The sequence below is a fragment of the Dromiciops gliroides genome, chromosome 4 (genome assembly GCF_019393635.1).
Source record: "Dromiciops gliroides isolate mDroGli1 chromosome 4, mDroGli1.pri, whole genome shotgun sequence".
In the NCBI taxonomy this organism is placed as follows: Eukaryota; Metazoa; Chordata; class Mammalia; order Microbiotheria; family Microbiotheriidae; genus Dromiciops; species Dromiciops gliroides.
Genome location: NC_057864.1, coordinates 329763815 through 329784102, shown reverse-complemented (window position 1 = coordinate 329784102; position 20288 = coordinate 329763815). Strand labels below are relative to the sequence as shown.

Genomic DNA, 20288 nt, shown 5'->3' with positions numbered 1-20288 from the left:
AGACACTTGCCTCTTATATTATCCTTCTCTACATTAATCCCCAGTTCCCACACACCTTTAATCAGCAGAAACTCAGTACAGATGAGGTCCATAGGATGAGATTTAATTCATGATATATTCCCCCTTAAAGTCATGATTGAGCTTTCATTTGTGATCAGACTAAATTCATACAAAAGTCAAGAAGGGGAATTTATTGCTAGTGAATTCTGAATTCTTGAAAAAGGTTTTAAGTGATGTCTAATATTTTGAAAATGTGATGTTTTCACCTGATGCTCTAGAGTCCTTAAGTATTTCCATTATAGCAACGTTTTCTCTTTGATAATATTCTGGCCTGCCTTGAGGTTGATATTTAAAGGAGAGATATTTTAAAAGATTCATTAATATTTCATCTGTACTCACATTCAGTATTCTCTAGGATTAATTGGTCTAAGCATGCTTTACATTTACATCTCCCTAATGGTAATAATCATGAACTATGTCACTAGTCAAATTCGGCAGCCTGTCTCTGTAAGCTTGATATTGCAGCGATGAGGACAAATATACCATTTCAATGCAACCTTTAGCCTCTGGTTGCAGCCCTCCAAACCTTCCATCACACAAAAGTGGTTTTGAAATGTGTAAAATGATTTCATATTCATAAAGAGATGAACTCTGAGGGCAGACAAAATGTAGGCTTTGATAAACACTAGTTGGCTGCAAACAAAAGGATACATTTTCACCTTGAGAAACATGGACCCTTTACACAGATCCCATTAATGCTAATAAGCATAGTGTGAAGAGATTGTCTGGATCAACGCAAGAATATATAAATAGCAATTAATACTTTCATTTAAGAGAGCTATGGAAGCATCTTTGATACTATTCCATCATTAGCTTATGAGGTTTCTTAAAAATAGGCACTTCAAAAAAGCAAAATCAATATAAAAATGATTTTGAACTAAGCAATATTACAATAGCCCATTTCCTCTAGAAATCTTTATTACCTTAATACCTGTCAGTAGAAGGTAAAATCTACCTACTTACTTAATGCAATAGTAATATTGAAGCTAAGGTTTATTACTCAGTATTTTTGTAGCACAGTGGATAGAATGCTGGGTTTACAGTCAGGAAGAATTGGGTTCAAATTTCCCCTCTGATACTTAACTGTGTGACTATAAATGAGATAAAATCTTTCTGAGACAGTTTTATCATCTCTAAATTGAGGATAATAATATCTGTAATAGCCATCTACCCCACATACCTCATATTGACCTATATTATTAGTCATAAGATTAGAATGATATAATATATGCAAAGTACTTTGCAAACTTCAAAGACCTATAAAAATATGTCACTCTTGTAATTGAATAGGTTAAAAAATGTGAACTCTTTCCTGTCCTTTTGTGTTTAGATGTACAAATTAAATAGGGTTAGGGATTTGGAAGGTACTAGACCTTTGATTTCACTGGTTCTAGGAATTTCCAGGTGAGGAAACTCCCTCTGCCAAAACAAATCAATACCTTCTGTGCCCCTGAGGGTCTTGGATAGTTACTTAGAGTACTGAGAATGACTTGCCCAGGGCCACATAGTATTTTTCAAGGGTGGGACTTGAACTCAGGTCACCTTAGTTCTAAGGCCATCACACTCTTAATGTCCCCCCCACTCATAAAATAAAGCCTTAGAACATGAAATTAAAAGACAATGATACTATTTACTTCAATACTTCAGGAATCTATTATTTCAATGGTGTGAGTACTCTCTCCACCAATGCAGATCACAGCCTTTCTATATGTATATAAATGTTCTTTGACAGTTGCTATAGAACCCCCCCCCCAAATCACCCTGTAGCCAACTTTAAGATAAATCCCATTGAATCTAAGTAGCTAGTTCTCCTTGGATATTAGATATGATCCATCATGTGGCCTACATTCCAAAGCTGTGCAGAAGAAGAGGACATATCTTACACTCTTCTGACACAGGCTTTAGGAACCCAAAGTTACTATGATATCCCAATATGGCTTTGGAGAAGGAATTTAGTGGAACATTACAATAATAGTTCATGTTTTATAGAGTACTTTATGTTTGACAAAGAACTTTTTTCACAACAAACTTGTAAATAATGCAGATACCTTACTCCTTGCATATTCTTAATATTCACTGCACCATATTAATTAATTCACCATAGTGTCCACTTCATATTAATAGAAAGATTTTTTTAATTGGACATGAAAGATACACACTTAAGGTTTAGATTTTTTCTAAAGATTCTTCTCAAAGTTTCAAGGATGTCAAAATTTTTAGCTTTCTTAACTTTACAAAATCACTTGAAACAAGAGATGCTTGATGGGAGAACAGATAAATTAAGATCATAGTAACAATATAATTGGTTTTGGGGGAAAAAAACCTGTAAAGCACAGACTTGAGGATATAATAGCTCACATTTATAAAGTGCTTGACAGGTTAAAAAGAATTCACAAGATGTTGAAAAGGTTAGTCAATATGCATGGTTTAGGTTTTGGTATTTCAGAGGTTTGGGGGGGAAAAGGAGATAAAATTAAAGACAGAAACATTTCAATACACGTATCATTAGTCAAATGGAAAGTACTAAATTCAATTATAGCACAGTAAACTTGTATATTTCAAAGAACTGTTTTAAGGAAGAGTTCTTTGTATTCAGGTTTAGTTTCAGCTTAGTTTTTGTTTTATATTTTAGTTAATATACAGTCATAAGAAATATTCCTTAGGCCTTAAATGAAATTAGGTTCAAAAGTTTGTCAATCCCCATCACTAGAGCCAATGGTTGAATTGGAATGTTGCTGTTCTGTGTCATACAAAGAGATCTTTAATAAAGATCCAAATAATCTATATCCCTATGAAGTTACTCACAGACTGGAGTTTAAGAAAAAACTGTTAGGCATGGTTACAGTCTTTAGCTAACACAAAGGTTAAAAAAAGTATACCAAGTTACCTTTCTTGGATGCTTCAAAACTATCATAGAGATTTATCTTTTGAGTGTCGTAGGTGAGGGTGGTATTGGGCAGTAAGGTTCTATTTCTGTTGATTGTGTTCACAGCAAATCTGAAGGCTAATTCCTCAGCTCCCATTGGGCCAGATTCCACATATTCAAAAATACCACCTGATGACAAGAAAAGAATGAGTAATCAATTTTATAAGGCAAGGGAAATACATAGGTATTTTAGCTTCTATTAAATATTCTTTTAGTTGTGCTACTGAATGTTAGCATATTCCCTTAAAATTGACATGTGATTTATAATTACAGGTAAGTGTATGTTGCTAAAATTACCTAAATATTATAGACCATCAAAATATTATTTTGTCAGACTTAATTACTACTGCTATGATGATAATGATTATGTAACATATGTAACACTTAAAAAGTTTTTGAACTATTTTATCCATGACTCAAGTAAATGTGCATATACAGATTTTGCCAAATAAATAAAATTTGACGTGGAAATGATTGATATAAAATTCACACCAATGACAAAACAGGGAAAATTACAATTCCCTACTTGTATAACACTATAATGAAATTTACAGTGAAGTATCTCCAATAATTTAGAATTGACAGTAATTTGGCATAGTGTTCGTGATTCTAGGGAATAAAAAATTCAAAAAATTCATTTCTAAGTAAATTTCAGTGTTCAGTTTGCAAAAAAAAAAAAAAAAAGGTCAAAGAAAGCAATAATGTTAACTTCAAAGCAAAACATCCAGAAATTAGAGTTTCAATCAGTCTTCAATGTTTGAAAATTTTAACATTGAATTTTTTTTGGAGGGGGGGTTGGGCTATGAGGGTTAAGCGACTTGCCCAAGGTGACACAGCTAGTAAGTGTCAAGTGTCTGAGGCTGGATTTGAACTCAGGTCCTCCTGACTCCAGGGCCATTTTTATAATATCTGGGTGAAAAATTCCCTTCCCTCCTCATAAAAGACACTCCATCTCTGCCAGACTCAATAAGTTTTCTCTGGATGTTCCCTATGCCTGGAATTCTCTTCCTCTTCCTCTCTATTTCTTGGCTTCTCTTGCTTCCTCCTCAATGAAGCTAAAATCCCACCTTCTTCAAGAAACCTTCCACAATACCACACTGCCACTTAATGTTCTCCCAAGAACAGTTCTTGATCACACCTTCCTTCCTTCAATCCTTCCTTCCTTGCTCTTAAGAGCTGTGAAGCAACACATCTTTCATTGTACTTTGAAGTGAGCTTTTGAGCAGTTATTTATTCTCTTTTCATTTGTGAGCTTGGTGATATTACAATGCATGATCTTTGTGCATGCTGCTAGCCATGACACTTTTCTTTTCAAGCTGAAAGTCTTATTTTATTGTCCTTATCCATTTGTATTTAGAAATATTTGGATCCCAAAATAAAGTGAAAATTGATTCTATAATTTGGTAAAATCATTAAGTCCTTTCTTCTATTTTATTTGTTAAGGAGGTTTTTTTTTAATTGGGAAATACATCAAACTATAATTTTATAAATGTATTTATGGCTCTCATTTTTTCATAAATGCAGCCATGGATAAGAGAACAGAACTGATGTTTCGTTGATCTCGAAAATTCAGTTTTTAAAATATATTCACTAAATATGCATTTCAGAAGGAAGTTTTTATTATAAAATACATTTGCTTCATCTTTATTATCACTAAGAAAAAAATATCAATTTCTTATTTTATCCTAAACACCTTTTGAAGTATTTTGGCATGAAAAAACCAATAGGTTTCACAATAACATAGAAGTTCCCTGTGTTTTGCAATTATATCCCCACAAATTTTACAAAGAACATTCCTTTTTAATGAACTGTGTTTTTTAAAATAAAGTTGATTACTCTCCTAATACTTAGAAAAAGCAATTATAGATTATCACTCAAATTTCTTCTTACATGCAATTATCTGGTGTAGTACACAATGTATACAAATTGCATGAAGGGTCATATTTTAACTAGTAATTTGTGGAAGTGTATTCAGTTCTGACATCAATTGAGCTCAATCCTTTTTTATGTAATATTCATTTAAAATTGATTAATTATACTGAAAGTTTCCCTTGATGTAGCATTACCATCAATAGATTTGCAATGTAAAAAATATTTCCTAATATCAATTTTCACAACATAGCATGCAAATGTAATCAAATGAGCATCTTTAAATCTGTTGCATCCACTTGCAATACAAAATAGATTTTACTTTCTCAATTAATGATTAGAGTCCTCTGACATATGTTCAATTAATCAGTAAAAGCTGCTGTAAGTATGACTCACCATGCTTCCATTCAACTCTATCAATAGCTACAGAGTATCAATTTTCTTCCTATCCAATGAGGATTTTTAAATGTGTCAGTTTTGTATGTACACTATATAAGTACAATTTTGTAATTACAATAGGCAAATAACTCTTTAGATGCCACAAATATGGTTTGGGTTAAAATATTCTTTTGTTGATTTCCAATTTCTTAGTAGTATCTAAGTTCCTCTTCAAAAACTATCTTGTCAACATGTTCAAAATATTATTTTTCATCTCATAAGTTTTTCATACGAAGCAAATACAGTGATCTTTCCATTATTAATAACAGTATGTGTGAATCTCAATAATAAAGTGAATCATGTTTTCTGCATTTGGGATTTTTGTATTTCTACTTTTTTTTTTCTTGTACTAGTTCCAAGTGCTCAAGAAGTTTTTCCTTTCAGATCAGTTCTTCATTTATGCATTTTAAGAGATATCATTTCCTTTCTTTAAAATTAGAAAATATGCTTAAGACAAGTAAACTTCCATTTCATTGTATAATGTTGCAAATGTTTATCTATTAAACATTCTTGACTAATTCCAATTTATTAGGTTTCCTTTTCTTTAATCAGTTTCCTATAGCATATTTACCAAAATAAATCCTTTTAATTTCCATACAAAACCTTTCTTAAACTTATATTTACATAATTTATATTCATAAGCAATCAAGGATACAATTAATTCACTTTGAAAAACACTGATGTAGAGTTAAGAACATTCAGGCAAACCTCAAATAGGACAGATTTGGCAGAGCAGGTTTGGTTCTGAAACAGAGCCACTGCTTTGGAAGCTCTAAACTATTTCCCTTTTTGTAGGCTAATTGTTCACATAGGAATTTAAGGTTTAACTTTGCACACCATAATGCCTTGAGGTAGGTAATATAAATTGGATTATCCTCATTTTACAGATGAGGAACCTAAAGAAATTAAACAACTTGATAACAGTCACACTGCTGGGAAATAGCAAACCTGGAACCAGATCTTTTGACTAGATTGCGGATTCTTTATGCTGTGCCAGGCACAATTCTATGTTGCTACTTTACTCCTTTAATACTTTATTGCAAATAAAATATTCATCAAATGTCTGTTTTATTTACAAATGAATAAAATAATGGGGGACTTCTGTAGTGGTTATCCCTCATTCTTGAAAAGGATCAAAATGACATTACTCTGTTGGGATCTAGGTACAGTGTGTCTGACTGTGGCTGATCAGATCAATGTGAGCTCAGAATGCACAAATAGTACCTATGAATATTTGGAGTGGAGATGTCTCTAAATTTGTACATCTCTTGTTTCCTTTGAGTTACTGCCATTCTTCTTTGCTCACAAAGCACAGCGCCTTCTTTGATGTGGGCACACCATACTGTGTAGTGCTTTGCCAGTGTCTCCCACATCTCACAATCAATTCCAAAGTTCTTCAGGGAGACATTAAGGGTGTCTTTGTATCACTTCTGACCTCCATGTGAGCATTTGCCTTGTGTGTGGTGGGGGATGAGGGGCTTCTGTATAATTTGTCAAAAGGATTGGATATAAATGGAACACTTTTCAGGACCCATTAAATTATTTTCTACATGTATATACATACATACCATACATAAGCTGAATATAGGAAATATAAAGCTCTTTGTATTTAGAATTTATATACAATGATATTACAACACATACAATACACACAACACATATGCATACACATGTATATACATATGTGTATGTTCATCTTTCTTTTTCAAAGAGTACTAATGACATTACAATATTGGGATTAGGGCACACAGTATGTTCGGGTGTGGCCGATCAGTCTAATTTAAATTCCTAAAGCTCTACCGCAGGTTGGGCATAAGTAGTCCTTTAGAAAGAATATTTGGGATAGAGATCTCTCTGGATTTGTGAAGCTCAGTTCCTTTGAGCTACTGTGATTCTGCTTTGCTCATGGAGAACAGTGCCTTCTTTGATGTACGCATGCTTTTACAGGAAACTTGCACAAGGCAAGTGCTCACAGGGTAAGCAGAAGAAATGATATAAGGATGCTTTCAAGGTCTCTCAAGAACTTTAGTATTAATAGTGAGATGTTGGAGAAGCTGGCACAGGACCACCCAGCATGTGTGTATGTACACAAACATATATTATCATTTTTAAAGGCAGAATTATAGTCCCTTTTTTGGGAAAACAATCTTCTCTAAAACATTTGCTCTTGCCAGAAATTTGTGATTTTGACAATAAAATTGACTGTTTTTATTCCAAAATAATAGCTTTAGCTCAAAAAACTGCTATAGGAAATTTCAGTGAAGCAACAATTTTTTTCACCTTTTCCTGAACCTGGAGAAGGATGATTTTTTTACTTGACTTTAGTATTTTTTCCCCTTTAATATAGCTTTACAAATAACATTTATTTTGTGCTATATACCTTTGTAAAAGAGTAATTTCCTTTAGAGCTGTTATTTCTATTTATGTAACATTACAGCTCTGTAGCATTCCATAAGCATCCAGTATTCAAAGACAAGATTGCTACCCTACAGAGTTCATAAGGCATGTTAGATGAAATGCACCCCACAGCCATCATACACCTTTAAGAACTATATGATTCTGGAGCAGTATTTTGACCAGTCTACAATTTCCATTCCTCTGACAGGGACCAAGATACACTAAGTTTTGCTGTTTCAAAAATGTATAACTGACCCTGAATATACGATCCCAAAATGTTTCTACTAAGATTACAAATATTTCCACTGATGCCCCCACCATTCTTCTCCCCCTTGTAGGGTTCTTAATTACCCTGGATGCTCCACTTTTCCAAAATCACTACAATGAATGGTCTTCAAACTTATTTATCTGATGTCCTCCCCCATGATGTCAGTAGTAAATCCAAGTGCATCTTAACAATCACATACTTCCAATTTATCATTTATAGTTTAATTTGATAAGATTAGCATTCAAAAATAACCCACAATCTGACTCTTCATGAAGATATGCTTATTTTCTCAATTTCAATTTCGTGTTATCTATCAAGAAAAACAAAAATTATTTTTCTCTCAAAACTTTATTTAAAGGATACAAATATCAGAATTTTTGGAAAACAATTCCAAACTTAATTTTTATACAATAAATAGGAGCAAGCAAGAAGACATAAACCCTCCTCACTTGTTGCCTTTTTTTCCATAATGGCAACAGAAACCTCGGAAATAGCATTCAATAAATCAACAAATATTTATCTAGCCCCAACTTAAGTACTGTGCTAGGCATTGCAAAGAACACTGAAATGTGAGATGTGGTGCCTGGGACTAATCTAGTTGGTGTAACGATTGGAATGACGCCACCTGCTGGATACTTACTGTAGCAGAGTTCTGCCCATGAAGCGAAGGTCTTTGAGGGCAAGACCAGGAGTCTTTTCTTTGGCGGGGAGGAAGTGACGCAGACTAGTGGGAAGAGGAAGGAAGAGACTGGCGCTCGGTCTGGCTCTCTTTCCTCTGGACTCTGGCGGAGAAGGGAGCTAGAAATGCGCTCTCCCTTTAATAGATAGGAATCTAGACCTTTCTCTCTCTCTTTACCAAATTCTTATTCTCCTTAATAAATGCTTAAAAGTCTAACTCTTGCTAAAGCTTATAATTTATTGGCGACCACTCATTAAATATTTTAGACAGACTAGCTAGAATTTTAGCCCTTAACATTGGGAAGGTGAAAGTAATACACAGACACAAAAGCAAATAATGACAATAACTAAACGTCAAATTGTGACATGGACTATAAGTGCTATACAAACATACAATATAGGAAAGGGATGTCAGTGAGAACTAAGTAAGGGAAACCTTCATCTAGGCACCAGGACTTGGATCTATACAATGAATGAAAAATCATTTATTAAATGCTTACTATATACAACGTACTGTGCTAAATGCTAGGGATACTCATTTTAAAAGCAAGACAATTCCTGCTCTCAAGAAGCTCACATTCTAATGGTGGATATAACAGAGAAGTTTCAGCTTTAAGTCAGATGGAAAGGTCCCATGGTTCTTAAGAGTATAGGCTCAAAGTAGATGGTAATATGTCTTTAATGTCATTTTCACTTATAAAATTGTGTCAGTTTCTAATGTTGAGCCATTTGACGCCAACGACTGGTGGCAAAAACTTTCTTCATCATCTGACTACAGCATGAGCAGAGACAGTCGCTGGGCTGTATCCCCTCTCCAGTTGATTCTTGGGATGATGGCTGCAGGGACTAGTATTAAAGAAAGAAAGAGGGAAGACTGTGCCTGTTCCCAAGGCCCTTTCCTGCCCACTATTGACAATTGGTGTTTGGGATGGTGAAGTACCTTCTTCAATTGAGGACTGCTCCCTCAAAGATGGCTGTAGAAAACCCAGGCTATAAACAGGGGATCTGGAGGACAAAACTTAGTATTCCCAAGACTCTTGGGTTTAGGATTTTGGACTATGCCATCACAAGCTGAGGCAAAGTGAAGATGGCGTTGAGGAACTGAAAGAACAAGTATCACAGATATTCAAAAAGAAAAATAGACAGGATTTGGTGATACTCCCATGTTTGTTCAACACTGCCACAGTCCCCAATGGAGTGCCAACTTCCTTTATTTAGGATGTTAGATATCAATGAACCCAATAAAGATGCTATTCAGTGAAGGCAGCATTTAGATTTACCATTTCAATAAAAGAATTAAATCTTTTGGTGCTTTAAATAAGGAAGACATTCACCATACCATAACTTTCTTTCTAAAGAATGACAATTTTCAATTACCTTATAAATGCCACTGGAAAGCTTTTTTATTCAGCACTTATGTATTTTTGTATAAGACAATTATCTGTCTTATCATTCCAAAGTAGACTGTATGATCCATGAAGAGCAGGGAAAACATTATGACTCTCATTTAGATAGGAGGACACAATACCTTACATACAGTAGGTGCCCAGTAAATCCTGATTAAATTGAAATATGTACATTTAAGGTGGGACTAAAAAATGAGTGAATGGGGGGGGGGATAAAACATGGTTTTTTAAGACTTATCACCTGAGTTTGACATTTAGAAGTATCCAATGAGGGGCAGCTAGGTGGCACAGTGGATAGAGCACCAGCCCTGGATTCAGGAGTACCTGAGTTCAAATCCGACCTCAGATACTTAACACTTACTACCTGTGACCCTGGGCAAGTCACTTAACCCCAATTGCCTCACTAAAAAAAAAAAAAAAAAGAAGTATCCAATGAGTCTGAAAGGTCAAGGGGGGAGACAGCATATTCCAAACAAGAGAATGCCCAATTCTAGTTATTCTCAAGCTTCACACCCACTTCTTAACACTCAACCAGAAACCATAGTCTTTCCAAACCCACTTTGAATTGTTCAATAATTTACTCCCTAAATATCTCTAAAGCATCATCATAAGGTGGCCAGATTTCCCTAAACTAAAAGGAGGGTACCTGATCTAATAATTCCATTTGCAATGCTTCCTTAACTGAATGTTGCTTTCTTGATGTTTAGACATCTTAGCAAATTTAGATCAGATACTCAAGCCTAAAAGCTGTTTTACTAGCTTATAATCATTGATAAAATAGAGTTCATGCCTCTCTACTGTTCACAGAACCTTCTCCCAAACAATGACACTATCTTCCCAGCCTGTTTTCTATACCTTCCACAACAGGTTCCTCTCTGGAGAGTTCTCTAGTCTATTAAAATAGGTTTCCTTACTATCACCCCAAACTCCACCCTTTCTTCTAACCATACTGGCACTTTCCTTTATTTAGGCATCCATGCCAACTATCAAAAAAATAATTCATTGGGCCCCTATAATGTGCCAAGCAGAATTTGATAGTAGAGAGACAAAATAACAAATGAAAGTCACTGCCCTCAAGGTGCTCACATTCTATTGGGAAAAGCAACAGGCAGACATGTACATTTGCATAAAAATACACAAATGGGCAAGGTGAAAAAAAAGATACCTAATGCTCCTCCATCTAAAAGATTCTGTTGAAGATGAAATAACTGTTTCATTACTGACAAATGCAGCAGCATTCAGTTCCCTACATTTATTTACAAACACTTTTAAGCATTTATTAAAAAGTCATCTTGACACACCAAGCAAAGATTTGGTTGGAAATGATTTTTGATAATTTTCCTTCAGTTGTTATTACCTTTAACTTGGATAATCAACAATAAGTAAAGTAAAAAAAAAAATGGCTTACTCACTTGCAATCAAGTTAGGGAACCTCAGGGTTTTTTATTTGTTTTTGTTTTCAGTTCCCTGTGTCATTCAACAAACATTTATTAAGTACCTACTTTGTTCTATACACTGTGTTAGGTGAAAAAGATACAAAGATAAAAACAAGAGTCCACCTGGTCCTCCAGGAACTGGCATGGGGTTGAGGGTTGGGGAGGAGGAATTAGCTGATGTACACAAGAGCCTGTGTCCACATAGAAAATTTTAAAAAGTAATTTCCCTAGATGATTAGGGGATTTTGTATTCCATAATAGAACTAGAAAGACCACAAAGGCTTCGTATTATTTCGTGGTATTTTCCTTTACATTTCCGAAGGTTAGAAGATGGATATTAGCAGCAGCAACATCAAATAAAGTCAGGAAGGGGCAGCAGGTTTTGTTGGACAGAGCCAGTCACAGGGAGGTTTGGATTTAAGGCTATTAACCATTTACAAAACATAGGGTCAGAGGATACTTCTCAGGGCTTCAAGGAAACGCCCTCGCACTCCAAATCCCAGGCCAGTGGTCCAGCTGCCCCGGGAATAAAAAACATTGGCTATGCATTTATAGTGGGCTTTAAGACTGGCGAAGCCTCTCTTCCCAGCAGGGGAGACAAGTTAGGGGTGGGGGAAGAAGAGGTCACACCCAGGGGCAGAGAGCATCCAGACTTCGACACAAAAATCTGGTTCAGGCTGAGCTTCCCTCTCTCCCTCAGGTAGGAGACCAGATGGTAGCGTCTTCTCCAAGTGACCTTTAGCCCGTATTTTTCTTCGGGCGTGTCCACGACCAACGGCGGCTCGCCCGGCGGAGGGGTCTGGGGCCGGTCCAGATGGAGGGGACAACGCCCCTGCCCTTGGTCCCCCGTAGTAGCAGAAGAATCGGCCACGGTCAAAGGTAGGCCTGAGGTCTTCGGGTCAGGGGATTCCGGACGCGAAGGAGCGCAGCTCCTGAGGCTGGGTGGCAGGGGCAGCAGCCTTCGAGCCTCCTCGGGCCCCTCCAGGCCCGAAGCTTCAAGTCGGGCAGCGTCCTCTGGGAAGGAAGACCCCGGGCCCGGGCTCGGCTCCGGTAAGAGGCTCTTTAAGGTCAAGGGCGGAAACCAGCAGGACCGCGCCCTTCGCCGCAAGCGCTGCCGGCGAGCAGAGCCGCCCAGCTGGAAGGGCAGGCGGCGGCGTGGAGGCGGTGGGGGTCGCTTGCGGCCCACAGGCAACCAGCTGCCCAGGGGCTTCTTAAATTGGGGCGAGACCCAGGCCGGGCAGGCCTTGCAATCGGCTGGACGCAGAGGCGCGAGCCTCGAAGGCGCGGGGCCGGGCCGCGGGGAGCCTCCGCAGTGCTTGGGGCCCTCCAGCGGCCGCTCCAGGAACGACAGTTGGGCCTTGCGTGACGGGCAGCTGCTCTTCTTCCTGCGAGGCATCGACGGGAGAGGGAAAGGCAGTGGGCAGCTTCATGATGCCTGCCTTGGGGAAGCTGAGGGGCAGGAGGAGTCAGGGGCGGGCGCGGGTCCTCACTTAAACCCCCTTACCGAACACATGACTAACTTCCCTCAAGATTTGACACGGGTCTCCTGACAGACCTGAAAAGCTGAGACCGTGGCCCTGCCCCATTGGTGGACACTCCTCACACGTGACTCCAAACACTCCTCCCCCTAAATCTATTTCCTGCCAGATACTGGGAAGGAAGGGGCAGAGGAGGAAAAGCGTGTTGTAAAGAATGTGTCACGATTTTGTTTTATTCCCGGGTTTCTTGGAATCCTAAGGGATAGTTTGCGTCAGTTTGGAATGGTTAGAGTTCCAGGCTTTGTGTCAAGAAGATCTGGGTTCTAATTAGATACTAGCTCGGTAACCTCTCAGAACCTAAGCTATCAAGAACTGTAATAGTTCACGTCTAAGCATTTGTTACTTTGTCAGGCACTATGCTGAGTTAGGGATACAAAGAACCAAAAAACAATCCCTGCTCCGAAGGAGCCCGTAGCCTAATGAAGAATTCTCAGTTATGTCAACCGTTAATAGTTAATAAGTACCGCAGATGTGTTAATATGCTGAGTTCTGAAGATACAAAAGGGGGGGGGGGCTCGGTGCTGCTCTCAAAAAGCATACAGTCTAATGGAAAACAGAAATGGACCTGAATTCTTAGATTCCTTCCAGCCCTATATTTATTCTAGTTTAGCCAAAGTTGGAACTTGCATGGAAATGGGCGTTACAATTAGGGAACAATGAACGTTCAAGGAATTAGCCTATGGAGGGCATCCCAGACATCATAAAGGCATTCTGGGGATATTCCAATCCCTTTTGCTGTGATCTTTTATGTGTATTTTATAAGGAAAAGTGAAATGGCCACTGTCTCGTCCACTGAACTAAACTAATGCCTATGTTGTGTCCTCTAAATTGCAACTGGCTGCTTTTATAAGGATGGGGAGCTTTAATGAAGCTCTATTTCACAGTACTAACCATGGTCACCACCCACATTTGCTTTGGATCCCCTTCAAATCTTTACTAGCAGGTATGTCTTACTTCATTAGAGTATTTAGTATCTTATTTAAATAAACAAGGGGAAGCCCAAGTATTCACTAATAACAAAAGAGCAAGGATAGTCAAAGAACACCCATATGGTTTCCAGGCTTAAACTATCAGTCTTTTTTTTTTTTTTTTTTGGTGAGGCAATTGGGGTTAAGTGACTTGCCCAGGGTCACACAGCCAGTAAGTGTTAAGTGTCTGAGGCTGGATTTGAACTCAGGTCTTCCCGACTCCAGGGCCGGTGCTCTATCCACTGCACCATCTAGCTGCCCCCTAAACTATCAGTCTTACAAGGACTCTTCAAACTTGATAATAACTGGCATTTATATTTATATGAGGCTTTAAAGTTCACAGAGTATTTTACATTATCTCCACTGAGTTTCACAACTGTGAAGTAGATAATAACCCTGTGCATTATACCTATTTTATAGATCAGGAAACTGACACTCATGGAAGTTAAATGGCTTGCCCATAGTCAGAAAGATGGTGTGCATTCATTCAACAAGTATTAAGTGTCTTTTCTACTAGGCATTGTTCTAGGCCCTGTGAATATTGAGGAAAAAAAGCCTTGACTTCTGGGATTTTACAATCTGTTGGGAAACAATGCAAGAATAGAAAGGTAGACAAAATAATTTAGGGCTAGGATGCTAGAAAGTTGTGCTTGCATGTGTCTTGAGGGGAAAGGATCTGGATAGGCTTCCTTCCTGTAGAAGGTTGCAGTTGGGCTAAATTTAAAGAAGGTAGGGATTCTAGAAGGTAGCGGTGCCAACAGTGTATATTCTAAGACAGATGATAGATCTAAAAAAGATAAACTATTGCTCAGGGGAACAGGAATTTGGAATGTGTGTGAAGGAGAATAATATGCAGTAAACCTAGAAAGGCAGGCTGGCACCAGACCATGAAGGGTTTTAAAAGCTAAACAGTGTCAGAGGCAGGATTTAAATCCAGATGTTTATGACCCCAAGTTCAACACTCCATCCACTTAGTTTTGCTGATTCTCATGGGACAAACTAGTTCATACAGCATTGGCCCATAAGATATCAAGCAAGAAAAATAATTTCCTTTATTTTTCCCACTCCTTTTAAATGGTTTTTAAGCAGATGTAATATTTCCTTTTTGGGGGCGGGGGTGAGGCAATTGGGATTAAGTGACTTGCCCAGGGTCACACAACTAGTAAGTGTTAAGTGTCTGAGGCCAGATTTGAACTCAGGTCCTCCTGAATCCAGGCCCAGTGCTCTATCCACTGTACCACCTAGCTGCCCCTGTAATGAGCTTTCTTAAGTAAAGCATTCAATACACCTGTGTATCCTTATGCAAGTTACTTAACTTCCCTGGGCTTCAGTTTTATCATATGTAAAATGAAAGGAATTGAACTAGATGAACTCTGAGACTTCCTTTAGATCTGAATCTATGATCCTGTAATCTAAATTAAATCCTATCCAAAGAGATAAATTAGTATCTTTGTAAAGAAAAAAAAAAAGATCATGTAAAATACCCAGGTAAATGGAAGTATATTTGATTTTTAATTTCTTGCAGGTAAAGGTAATGTCATTTATATTTGTATTTCTACAAGAGCTTGCTAAATGTTTTTTTTTTTTAATTAATGAATGAATGGCATCATTTCAATATATCATCCTGCAAAATCCCATCCCCTGACACACACATATACACAAATACACACACAGAGGAGACATCCATACATACACAAAAAAGGTAAAACCTTGTTTACAATAGTTATTATCTTTACCTTCTAGAGGCATTATGGTATAGTGGAAAGAACATGGGATCTGGAGTCAGAGGACCTGGGTTCAAATCCTGACGGCTGTTTGTTGCAATTTTTGTCAAGTCCCTGAACCTCCTTGGGCCCCAGACTCTTCATCTGTAAAAGGAAAGGCTTGGAGCAGATGATTTTTGAGGTCTCTTCCAGCTCTAATCTATGATCCTAAGTATGTCCTTGAAGTAGTAACATGGATTTTATCTATAGGTAAAAGTTAGAAAGGCTCCTTCCCTAGTCCCCTCCTCCCCCCATCATGTGTGTCTCTTCAGCTCTAAGCACACCCAGGATCTTGAAAGCAGGAAATTCTTGATGCAGACTTGAATGAAAGAATATGAGTCAGAAAGCAGCTGGCAAACTAAAATCAAGTTGCAGGAAATAATGTAATAGTGCAGTGCTGGCAGGCTAGTCTTGTTAGAAAAAGATCGTTTGTGCCCCAGCATAAAACTGCTTTCCTCTTCTATGTGTTTTTAAAACTAAAAAGCTTTTAGTTTTACAAACCTCCTACTGCTTCCAACCTGTTTCTCTCTACTGGATGGAGAATAGGTGTTGATTTTCTCTTCCTACAGATGGACCCTTATGATCCTAGTGAGAGAGCCCTGGAGTTAGTCATTCAAATAATATTAATTTTAAAAATCAAAGCACTACATCCTGAAAGAAAAAGTAGGGAATGGCTACTTAAATGTTAGCAACTGAAGACCTGGAAAGGATGAATACTGACGGGAGAGGCAGATGCTTGAATAATATCAAGATATAAATAAAATTGATCAAAACTGAGAGAGCAGGGAAGTCAGCCATATGACTAACTGCCAGATAACATTAGCTGAAAAAAGGCAGAGCGCATAGAGGTTTGGATTACATTCAAGTCTTTAAAAAAATAGGTCAGCAAAATGAAAAAAATAAATAAAACAAGTGAAAATGATTAGCTGGATAACTGGACAGCTTAACAATTTCTCTGGACCTCAGTTTCTACAACTGTAAAATAAAAATATTGTACAATACTTGTAGTTCTCAAACCAATGTTGTTCAACTCCTGTGTGTTTCACCTAATATGAATGAAGGTTCCATGACAGAATTTGAATGTCTATCGTGCTGTAACAACATCTCCACTCCAAATGTTTATACAGACTATTTGTGCCCAACCTGTGGTATAACCTTCCAAGTTCTTATTGTTCTGTTCTGCCACAGTTGGACACACTGTACCTTGTTATTTTAGTTCACTTTGAGCAGGAAGCAAAAGAACCAACTAACCTTTCTGGCGCAAAGAACAAGTCTGATAATCTCTCTATTTCCTCATTACAGTCAAATTCTTGAATATTTCTATTCTGCTTTCCTTCTCTTCCTTCCCACCAAGAAGTCTTTTCTAAGCTAAATATTTCTAGTTCCTCCAATCAATCCTCAAATGACAGTGTTCTCCAGCTACCTCACCTCCTGTTCACTCTCCTTTGGACAAACTCCAGTTTGTCAATGTCCTTCCTAAAATGTGACACTCAGAATGTTTCTTTTAGCTTAGCATTCTATGGTTGGTGCTTCTAAATTTATTTAAAGATCACATGCTAAACAGCAAGGATTGCAAAATACAAAACTTTTGGAATTTAGGGAAAAAAATCTTAAGAGCTTGCTCCTTGGGAACATGGCAGACTATGAAAATGCTACTTGAGAAATGTTTATAAAAAGATGGTAGTCAGGGGCAACTAGGTGGCGCAGTGGATAGACCACTGGCCCTGCAGTCAGGAGGACCTGAATTCAAATCCAGCCTCAGACACTTAACACTTACTAGCTGTGTGACCCTGGGCAAGTCACTTAACCCCAATTGCCTCCCCCAAAAAACCCCAAAAAACCAAAACAAAACAAAAGATGGTAGTCAAACTAAAATCGTGTTTGGATGTTGGATGTAGTACCATTTTGAGAAATGGTTGTGAAAAACTTTTTTTTCTATTCATTTTGATATTTTTAATTTCAAATCTGATGCATTCCACTTATGTCAAATTATATAAACTATGAAAATTAGATTCAATAAAATATTAAGATGCTTAGTGACTACTAAATATAGCTCTGGTGTGGGCATTTTTAATGGAATCATAACTATACATAATTTTGTCAAAATTTTCTCCGGCTTTAATAAAGAATCATATTTTTAATGTATTATACTCTTGTCTATGTGTTAATGCTTTCTCTGGGGGCTGAGCAAAATTTCATGACCACAAGGAAGGTAAAAAAGTGAAGAAAATAACTTATAATAGGTTTTAATCTTTTAATATAAACAACCATAAATAAGTAGTAAGGCACTGATTCTAAGCAATATGAATTCTCTTCTTCACAGGTAATATGTAATGACTAAAATTTATTTTGATATGCACTGTCCTGTTAGAGCACAATAATAATGTGATACTTGTGGAGTTTTTGTCCAAACTAAACTTGAAGGGCAAATGATAATAATTTCCACCCCCAACAGCTCTTATACATGGGGTCTCACAAGTACATGCTAAAATCATACAACATTCCATGACTAAGAAAATAACTTTGTTAGTCCTCTGCTAAGTATCAATACTAGGTAAAGCAGAAAATGAGGAGTTATAGTATTTGTTCACCTAAAGTGTTTGTCATTTTCATGGTAGGTGACAATCACAGATTTAGAAGAGAGAGAAATCATTGGCAATCTAAGCTGACATTAATTGAGAAGCAACATGGTACTATACAAGGCGAGCTGGGCCTCTAAAAAGAGGCCAGGGTTTGAATTCAGGTTCCTAGCTATATAATCATGGACTTCTCTATGCTTCAGGGTTTTTTGTCTGTTTGTTTGTTTTCATCTGTAAAAAAGGTATATTTGGGGGCAGCTAGGTGGTGCAGTGGATAAAGCACTGGCCCTGGATTCAGGAGGACCTGATTCAAATTCGACCTTAGACACTTGACACTTATTAGCTGTGTGACCCTGGGCAAGTCACTTAATCCTCATTGCCCTACAAAAAAACCCAAAACAAAACAAAACCAAAAAAAAGGTATATTTATAGGGTTCTTGTAAGGGACAGATGATGTAATGTCTATATGGTAGTGCCTTATAAACTTTAAAGTGGTATGTAAATGTCAGCTATTATTATCAATTCCTAGAATATTACAAAGCCTTCTTAATGAAACAATCATTCTTTAAAAAATCTATAACCAACGTGGGAAAAATTAAGTAGAAGAAAAACATGCTTTCCAAATTACTGTAAGGTTGATGGGCAGTGCATTGAGCCAAGTCATCATTTATATACCTTGGACAATCTCTCAGATGGAAATGAGTTGAACCTAGAAGTCAATAGGAGGAAAAGATGTGGATATCACCAATGACAAGCTTTCTGCAGGCTTATTTCCTCTTCAACTGCTTTTCACTGTTTTCTGAATAGTATGAACAATGCCACCCATAATATTCCATTATATTCTGCTATAAGGTGTAAATGAGCTTTTGATCAAAACGGCTATTGCTTTTGGTTGCCTTCACTGATTAAAAAAGAGAGGCAAGGAGATTGAGTGTTTTCGGGAGAAAGTGATTTCTGAAATCTTTTTATTTTCTTTTCATTGTGATAACCATTAAACTTTTCTAAGAAGTAGTGATCATCTGAGTCAAGGTCTTTACTTTCATCTCATTTTTTTTAAAGTCAATACCTAGTCTAAATAGGTCAGGGTGGAGATAATGTAATTGCAAGTAGTGTCTTCTCATCTTTTGCCTTTCTGTTAATTTAGTATTGATTTTGACCTTTGCTCTGTCAGGAAGTTCAGATGCTGTTAAAAGGTGAAATTTACAGGAAAATGCAAATGAACTAAAACAGTGCTTTTCTATGGGGAAAAAAATGGAATACTCTCCCATATTTTCATTTCCCTAGATAGTGACTTTGTCTGGGATTGAAAATGCTCACAAGCCCCAGAAAAGTTGCTCTATCTTGGCTAAATTTATCAGAAAATAGTAAAATATGTGATATTTGTGTATGCATATTTTAATTTGTATATGTATAGGAGTGCTTATATATGTGCTTATACACATACATATATTTGTATTTACATGAGATTTCTAAACAGAATCAGGTTTCAAATCTTGACTCATTTACTACCTGTGTGGCTTTAGGCAAGCCATTTCCACTTTGGGCCTAAGTTTCTTTAAATGAAAATGAGAAAGTTGGACTAGATGCTCTCTTAAGTTCTCTCCTGGGTCTAAATCTATGATCCTATGTAACAAACTTTCCCTAAAAACCAGCAACCAACCAATTAATGCAAAGGGCGGGGGAGGGGGGGCATTAGATATGTATGGTCAAGAGCCATCAATGAAGTTAATAACCTGGCACTGGTAGACAAAATAGTTGTTAACTAACATTGAATTATTCTCTGTGAGCCTGTGTAGAAATCCTGAGGAAGGCACTATTAAGTGTGTGTGATCAGACCAATGAAGATTAAAGACATGAATGGACAATAAGCCAAAACAAAGAATAGAATAGTTGACTACTAGTCATAGAAGGTAGAATTGCTTTCAAATATCCACTACAAGAAAACTGCAAATGTTAGAAGAA

General features: G+C 37.1%; 2 protein-coding genes across 4 annotated transcripts in view; both read right to left on the bottom strand.

Annotated features, from left to right (window-relative positions):
- Window positions 1-20288, bottom strand: part of GRIK2 (glutamate ionotropic receptor kainate type subunit 2) — an 823240-nt gene that overhangs the window by 521414 nt on the left and 281538 nt on the right. For 2 of the 3 annotated variants that reach the window (XM_044001196.1, XM_044001197.1), the window contains one exon: window positions 2948-3115. In XM_044001196.1, coding sequence (XP_043857131.1) covers window positions 2948-3115 — 168 coding nt within the window. Of the gene's footprint in view, window positions 1-2947; window positions 3116-20288 lie in introns of those variants that run through there. The other variant, XM_044001198.1, reaches the window with a different exon arrangement.
- Window positions 12103-12874, bottom strand: LOC122753649 (RAD9, HUS1, RAD1-interacting nuclear orphan protein 1-like). The gene is given in 2 exon segments (XM_044001200.1): window positions 12103-12127; window positions 12129-12874. Coding segments are annotated over 2 exon segments (771 nt in total).